This window comes from Grammomys surdaster, unplaced genomic scaffold (assembly GCF_004785775.1).
Source record: "Grammomys surdaster isolate TR1022 unplaced genomic scaffold, NIH_TR_1.0 126013, whole genome shotgun sequence".
In the NCBI taxonomy this organism is placed as follows: Eukaryota; Metazoa; Chordata; class Mammalia; order Rodentia; family Muridae; genus Grammomys; species Grammomys surdaster.
In genome coordinates, this window is record NW_021620828.1 from 3,522,861 (window position 1) to 3,531,400 (window position 8,540).

Genomic DNA, 8,540 nt, shown 5'->3' on the forward strand with positions numbered 1-8,540 from the left:
CTCTCCTCTCTCCTCTCTCCTCTCTCCTCTCTCCTCCTCTCTCCTCTCTCCTCTCTCCTCTCTCCTCTCTCTCTCTCTCTCTCTCTCTCTCTCTCTCTCTCTCTCTCTCTCTCTCTCCATCTCCCAAAGCTCACAGGGTCTTAATTCTTCTAGTGATTTCTCCCTTTGTCTTCATTTTTCAGTTCTTGTTTAGACCCTTTTCGATTCTTGTTTAGGTTTTTAACCATGTATTGCCAGACTCATGAGAGGACAAAATGTGGGTCTTGAAGACTGGATAGTCGAAGTTTGGGTTCTCAATCCATCACAATCTCATTCACAGTAATCTCCACAATGGGAATCGCATGTGTTTCACAGTGTCCCATAGGATGGAAGGTGTGATAGAGCATCTAAGATGATGGATCTCTCTTTGTGCGCAATTACCAAGGTCTTTATGAAAAACAAATTCAAGCTTTGGATGATGTTCTGGGTCAAAACATACCAGAAAATATACACAAAAAGTCAGAACCACAAGTCTGATGCTCTCTTTAAAAGGGTCAAAAAGCATCATTGCTCTAAGACTAAAGGAGTGTTCACCACCAACCATGACAAGGAACAGTGTTCTCTCTTTGTCTAGATTGAGTTTCTTTCCACTTTAAAATTTTGACATTATAAAAATGGGCAGATTAAACTGTTTGTATTCATCACATAACACTTTAAAGGATATGGATCTTTACTTATGGGTAGCCCATTACAAATCTGGGAAAGCCATGATGCTCGAGAAACTTCTAATAACAAGTGAAATGTGAAAAGACATTTAATGTGTGAAAGAGCCAGCCAGTTGGATGATACAGGAGAGAATAGTCTTCTCACATGCTCCCTTCTACATGGCCCCTGGGAGAAGGCTGATCACTGAGTAGCGGGGAGAGAGGCTGTGAGATTTGAACACAATCTAGAAAAGAAGTTAACAGGTTTAGTGTGGTGCCCTATGCTTTTAATTTCAGCACTTGGGACGAAGAGGCAGGTGGATCTCTGTGACTTCAAGTCCAGCCTGGTCTACCTAATGAGTTCCAGGCTAGCCAGAAGTACATAGTAAGACTCTATAGCAAAAAGAAAGAAAAAATAGGAGGCAGAAGCTAAACCCTTAGCTAGAAATCTAACCATCTAGTTTTACAAAGGTAATTGCCATTAGAAGAGAAGAGACTCAGATTCCAGGAAGAACTCCTCAACCAATGAGGTAACTAGAAAATTTGGGAAACCATTTTCTCTGAACCCTCTTGACAAGAAACCCGAGATTGGGCCACTAGGCATCTTGGGTAAGAGCAATAGCAAAGCAACTTTTTGGAGGTCCCTGTCCATCTATTGACTGCTTCAGGTTGCATGGATGAAACCCCTGTACCTCTTACACACAATAGCCTCTTGCAGTTACCTTGGCAGCCCACACATTGTCAGGCTGCCCATTTCTTCCGTGCTGGCACAGTACAGTCCAAGGTGTAAATAGTGTTTTTACAGATTTTTTTTCATGTTCCACACTGGTGTGTGAGAATCACTTCACATTGCATTTAGCAACGTGGAGGAAATGAAGCTCACTCCAGAACTGGAGACAGGAGTGTTGTGCTTCACCCTCTTTGACAGCCAAAAGCCAATTTAGGACTCTCTACAAAGCCACATTTGCCAGAGGGGGAGGGGAAGATATGTGGGCATCTTCTTATTTCTCCTGAGCTCACTTCAGAGTTGAAATCAGTGTTTGCTGAAGAAGGGAGATGGATGTGGGTTATGGAAAGGGGGCCATTTCAGCAAGAGAAGCAAAGGAGAGAGAGTCCACCAAGACTGAACTCCTGGTGAGATTCTTATAAGTCAGCAGGATAACAGTCAAACCCCAAGTGTTGGCCGGGAACAAGCCAGTACCTTAACCTCTGTTCAAACCTGAATGTGTTTAATCATCACAACAATCTTCTGATTGTTGACATGACAGATTCAACACAGCAACACATCTAAGGATCCTAGAACTGGATTTAAAAGACAGCAGCCTGACTCTAGGACCTGAGCAGGTAGTTGGCACCTACATTTTTCAGAGACATAGAGGCAGACCATCCTCAGAAAAACAGCTACTGCCTCCTCCTCCTCTTACCCCACCTCTCATTGGTATAATGGGGCCATGCAATTCAGCCGAAACTGATGCTGAAGCTAATAGTTATTAGCCTAACCTTCCAAGTATATGCACCACACTGAAAATCAGCTCAGTTATACTCCTAACCCCAGCAGTGCTCATGGGTACCCAGACCATGTCATCACTGGGTCTTCCTCAGACTGTGATGATTCTCTTTCTGGGTCAGCAAGTCAACAGAACCTCCAAGAAGCGTTCTTTGAAATGAGTATTTTTTTTTCCTATCCCTGGTTTTCTCCTTTAGGGTGATGGATCCCCAAACAAGGAGTCACCAACAGTTAATAATGTACCAGGTTTTCACAGAGAATCAGTAAAGCAAGAAGAACAGAGAAGGGCTCATTAACCTACTGGCTTGTAAGAGGACCTTGTGATGAATACATTCATCTTCTCTTAGATGAATGCCCATGGCAAGAGGCAATGATTACCAAGTATTGAATAGGTCCATGAAGAACCACAACATACCAGAATGGTTTGGGGCTTGGGCAGTATTTGCTATCGCTGGATATCACAGTATAGTTGGGTCCGCTCACTGATCCCCACTATCTTCCAGCTATACTGTAGATGATACATGAACTAAAGCTCACTTCGCTATTATACTGGTAGGAGTAAATGTAACTCTATACTTCCTAGGTCTTTCAGGGATACCCCGACAGCATTCTGACTATCCAGATGCCTATACCACATAAAATAACACAGTGTCCTCTGTACGATCAGTTGTCTGACTTTCAACATCTGCATCCCCAGAATCTTTGTCCATTGTGAGTTTTAAAGGACGGCACTAGCTCAAGCACAACGTAAGAGTAGAGATGGGTGCACGCAGCCATGGTGGCCTAGCTGCCTTGAGACACATAGGTTTCTCAACTCGGGGTCCGTTGCTTTTAGGTTACAATGTGCCTTCCAGTTCCTGAGAGACTGACATACTCCTTGGTCAGTGAAGTGTTCTGGCCACTTTGTTTTACTCTGTATGTTCCCTCAGAAGTCAAGAAAGCATGGGAAGCCTGACAGGACAGTTGGTCTTAGACATTAATCCTGTGTACCCTGAGAAGTTTGGGAGCATGATTGTATCCTGGCAACTACAACTGTATCGATCCTAGATATTACCATTATATTCTGGTATAAAATGGCTCGGTAAAATTGTCACAGCCTCGGTCTTGCTGTGACCCCTCCAACCTGCCTGCTTTAATCTCTTACAGTCATATCAAGTGACCTTGGCCCGGTGAGTAAACACAAGTACTTACAATTTCTAGAAAGTCAGAAGGCTTTGAAAATGTCTTACAATCGTATAAATCAATTCAATCTACATATTATTTCCCATGTGGCAGACACCATGCTAAAAATAAGACAAGTAAAAAAAAAAGACAGAAAGAAACAAAGATGCTCATTCAATTAGAGAAATAAACATATATCAAAGACAATTATCTTGTGATAGGAAAAGTCAGAGACAGGCAGCCCAAATACCTAAGAAGAAACCATGGCTTGCTCTCCCTAGGGAGAGAGGTTAAATGAGAGATCTGGGAAGGCTGCCCAGAGGAAGCAACATTTGATTTAAATCTTGCAGGTTGAGGAAGACTTTTTTTTCCCCCAGAGAGAAGGATGGGAAGAAGCATCATAGACGGACGGAAGATCACAAAAGTATTCAGCATAAATTCAGCTGCCTTGGAGTCTCTCATAGGACAGATATTCAAGGGCCTTGTTTACTCTGCTAAGAGGAAACAGGTTAGTGTAGTGGGAGATATTTAAATCTCCAACCTAAATATGACTTAAAGATCTCCCACTACAGGGTAGCTCCTAAGTTTTCAGAGAGCTGACCTACCACAAGCAGATTGGACCTTTCAAAAGCCAGCCATGCAAAGATGGTGAGACTGGACCAGACATGGCCAGCTGCTGGAAGCTAAGGTCCTAGCATGGAGGTAAAGGGCCAGCCTGGGGTACTAAGGGTAGGCTGGGCTGCAGAGTGTGGGACTGGAGGCTCTGCAGCTGTCACAGGAAGCCCCAGCACCACACTGAAGATGTAGCTCAGTTGGTAGTTGTTTGCCTAAGAATCACAAAGCCCTGGGTTTGATCCCCAGCACTTGTGTAAATCCCAATGCAGTCTCCTGCCTAGCACTCAGAAAGTAGAGGCAGAAGGATCAGGAGTTCAAGGTCTTGAGAGCTCAAGGCTTGCCTCAGGGTACAGGAGACCCTGTCTCAAAACAAAAAAAAAAGTGGCCCTAGGAGATTCAGAGGTGGAAGAGAAAGCAGGAAGTGAGCTCGAGGACTGCACTGGTGTTTTCCCACACCACACACAGATTCTATGCCACGAGCAGACTCAGTTTGGCCGGCCGGACAAGAAACCAACATCAAAGGCGGCGTTGAAGGTACACTCAGGACCAGCTTTAGACACAAAACCTCACACTGGAGGCTCTGGGCCCTAGCTTCTCACCTTGTTCCAGGTCTGGAGATTGTGGTCATAGTACATAGAGTCACATCCTCAACCTCAATACTACATGCCTCACCACTACCACCACCACCACCACCACCACGACCTCCCTCCCCCTACCTGATGACTGCTATCCTCTCTGCCTCCCTCCCCACTGCCTTTCCCTTCCAAAGTAATCTCTCCTCCCACTCCCATCCACTCCCATTCACACATGGCATCTTGCTAGAAATAGCAAGAGTAGAGCAAAGAACAATTAATTGAAAGGGAGGGCAATCCATATCCCAAGCCGGCTGGAGCCGCTGCCTGACCTCAGGCTACTCCGTGGTCTCAAAGAAAATGAGCAACAAATTCTCTCACATCCTTAGTATGAGCACAGGACACAAGGAGTGTGCTAACACCTCCCAAGAAGCAAGGAAAGATGCAACCGGGCTCTCCAGCCACAACTGTGTTCACTTGTTTGTGAGTTCTAAAGCCTACTTTTCCCGAGTACAGAGTGAGTGCCTGCTAGAGACTGGACAGGAACGTTGTCCTCCTCCCCGCCCCCCTACACTCCACACATCCACAAGTGTGCTCTTACCACCCCTATGATGTGCAAGCAACCCCCTCAATACCCCACTTTGGAAGCACTGCTTTGCTTCTAGCTTATTCCAAAAACAGCCCGTTCCTGGAGGAAAACCAAGCAGTAGTCACGAGGCCTGTATGCCTCACTGGGCACGTTTGACCAAGTCTGTGTTCCATCCTTTCTCCAAGGAAGTTGCTGAGCGCCCAACCTCCTCTGTCCCGCTTTGATTCATTGTCGTCTAAGGGGACCTAGCTGGGTCTTTGCCACCTTTATCTCTCTCTCTCTCTACGTCGTCGTCGTTCTCCCCCCCACCCCGACTCCCCGCCCCTGCCACCGCCGCCTCTACTGCTGTTTTCATTGATGCCTTGAGCAGAGCTGGCATGTGCGACTGCTGAGAAGGGGGAGCGCAGAGCAGCGGGGGAAGCAAGTAAAAATAGCCTGTCGCGCGTCGCTCTGCCTGCTCCGGACGCCTTTAACCCTCACCGAGGTGGAGAGAGCCGCAGCCGCCACTGCACACTGCGGAACGTGGCACGGGTCTGCACTAGACCCCACGCGCCAGTCCCGGATGATGGTGGACCAGGACCCATGAAAACTTTTTTTTTATTATTTTTATTTTTTTTTAAGACAAGTAAAGATGAGGTGGGATAGGGAAACAGCGGGGAAGAGCTATAGCTACCGGGCTGCAGGGACTGTTAGGAGCTGGCTGGCCCAACACTTCACCAGTGCGCGGCCTTGAGGCTCCAAGCTATTTTTAGAAACCTGTTCCGTGGGTGGGCGATCGGAGGGCGGAGGGGGAGGGGAATGCTGAGCGTCTGGTGCTATTACTCGGTTTCAAAGACTCTGCTCTCAGGTTGGGGTGGGGAAGAGGATGGACTAGGGAACGACATGCAGGATGGCTTTGCCCTAACTCAAGGAGAAGACATTAGCTGCTGTATGCCCGGCGTCTTCAAGCCCCAGATCCTGTTTGTTGCCAGAAGCATGCTGCCTCTAGTGCCCAAGGAATGGGGATTCTTTAGCTTTGCTGCCTATACAGCGGGGTGGGGGATGAGTTGTGACCTCTAAGAAAGAAGGCCGGGAAGGGTCTTCACGTTGTTTTTGCATTCCCGCAAGGCCTGGACAGTCTCCGCGCCACACCCCCATCCCCGCCCCACGCTGCATATGGGTTACCGTATGTGAAATGTACGGCAGCCCCACCAGACACTGGGCTATTAATAGAGCCCTGGAGTTTGCTCTGTGTCTTTTTCCTGCCACCGAATAGGGATGATCACACACACCCCACTCCGCCCCCACCTCGGCGCACAGTTCCTCTGTGAAGGTAAGGGGGCTGCCCACGCCGATCCCCTCCATGACTACAGGTGCCCAGAGCCAAGGAACAATCCCATTGTGATGACAGCCGGGTCAAAGCGAGGCGAAAGAACACACTTGCTCGGGACGCAAAGACCCGCTGGGCTCTCTGCAGCTTAGGGCCAACTCCGGAGTAGAGAAAGGGCAGATATGGGGCAGCCGTAAGGGCTGCCGAAGACGGAGGGCAAGAGTATTATTGGCGGAGCTAGAGTGGCCTCCTTAAAAGCTGCTGCGGGACAAGTGGCCGCAGACCCGTTTCGCGCTGCAGCCCCAGGCGCGCAACCGCCTCCGCCTGTGCAGGCTCGGCTGCGGCAGGCGCGGGCGCTGTCCCTGGTGCTGAATGGGGCCGCGGTTTGTGCGCCCGCCCAGGGTTCCGCTCTCCCGCGGCGCCTTCAGCACCCTTGGACTGCAGACCTCCGGTCTGGCCCCGCTGTGGACTGGGGACTGCGGGGGAGGTCAGGTGCAGGTGCTTAGTACTGCCACCAGGTCGGCCCTCTGAGGCCGGGAGCTCTCCGCGGTGTTGCAGGGACCCGTAGCTTGGGGACCGCCTCGAGCTTGAAGGGTAAAGCCCAGTCAGCGGTGGGAGATGGTCGATGCACTGCAGGGAGCAGACCTGGCCCTAATATAACCCACCCCAGCTCTGCGTAAAGCTGGGATCCGGGATCACTATCGGAATCTAGTGCACAGGGGCAGGGGAGCAGGGCTGCCCAAGGTTTGGGACTTGGGGGAACAGGAAGGGAGCAGCGGTTGGCAGGAGAGGGTGATGGGGCTGAAAGCGACTCTTACATTTTCAAGGGGGAAAGGAGCTGAGACGTGCGCCGTCGCCCCCCACACACACTCCTACACTTCTCTCTCTCTCTCTCTCTCTCTCTCTCTCTCTCTCTCTCTCTCTCTCTCTCTCTCTCTCTCGGCAGGGACAAGCGGGATGGGGAAAGTTTGGCACCACAGCGGTGGTGGTGGCAGCAACCAGCGGCGGCACACAGGGGTCCCGGTGGAAGGCAGGGTCGCCGAAAACCCCGGCCCGGTCGCCTCCTTACCTCGGTGCTTTCGACTGCGTTCTCCGCCATTTTCCTCCGGAGGAGCAGGCAGCGGGAGGAGTGTTTCATGCCCATAAGAGCCAACAAGGGTTTGGGGATTCGAGATAGTAAAGAACGAGAGAAGGCTGATGTGGCTTTAAAAGAGAGCCTAAGAATGCAAGAGGAGGGGGGAAAAAATCCCAGCCAGCCCCTCTCCCGGAGCGTCCTCCGCGACAATCGAGCTCTGTGGAGTCCCTCCAGCGGTCGCCACTTTGTTCACGTTTCCTCGCTCTTCATTTGCCTCGCATCCCTTCGCACACTTGCAAGTTCTGGTCGCGCTCACGACCCCCTCCGCGCCCCTCTCCCCTGCGCGCCGGGCTGGGCGGGAGGGAGGGAGGCGGCCCCGCGGGCTCGCCGGCGGAGGCAGCGGCTCCGAAGTCCGGCAGGCGGGAGGCGGACGCCAACTCTCCCAACTTCTGCCGATCGCTGGGCGAAGCAACACGCGTCCTGCTCGGCGCTCCCGGGGGCTGAGCGGGTGAGTGGGGGCGGGGTGGGAGGTGCGCGGGAGCGAGCGGTGGCGGGGCGCTGACGGCGAGGACCCCCAGCCCGCCCCCGTGCCCGGGACCGCGGGGTCTGGGGGCCGCCTGCGCTCCGCTGCGCTCCTGTCGCGGCGCACACCTGGCGCGGGGGCTAGGGCTGCGCGCACGCTGCAGGGCCGCGCGCCAGGCTCCGGGAAGCAGGCGCCCGCGAGGCTGCTGGAGGTTCTCAACCCAGTGCAAGTCCTCCTAACGAGGGCAAGCACCGGACAGGACTCAGCCACGATTATCTAGTGTCTACGCACGTATTCCCCCCCTCCTCCCGTGGATTCCTGGATCCTTCCTGCGCGGATTACTGTTTGAGGCGTGAAAAGGGTGGGTGTCTGGATGGGAGGGGGCTGTCCTTAACTCCTTCAACTCTAGGCCTTCTCTAGCTTTCCTTCACTCTCAGGACCCAAGACCAGAAGGCCTTCAAACCCCTCACAGGAGGACTGGGTTGAGATGAAGGTGGCCGCCCAAG

At 51.5% G+C, this 8,540-nt stretch overlaps 1 protein-coding gene across 1 annotated transcript in view; it reads right to left on the reverse strand.

Annotated features, from left to right (window-relative positions):
• Window positions 1-7,992, reverse strand: part of Prmt8 (protein arginine methyltransferase 8) — a 79,277-nt gene extending 71,285 nt beyond the window's left edge. The window contains exon 1 of the mRNA XM_028754529.1: window positions 7,506-7,992. Coding sequence (XP_028610362.1) covers window positions 7,506-7,580 — 75 coding nt within the window. The 5' untranslated portion in view covers window positions 7,581-7,992. The remainder of the gene's footprint in view (window positions 1-7,505) is intronic.
• Between the last annotated feature and the right edge of the window lie 548 nt (window positions 7,993-8,540).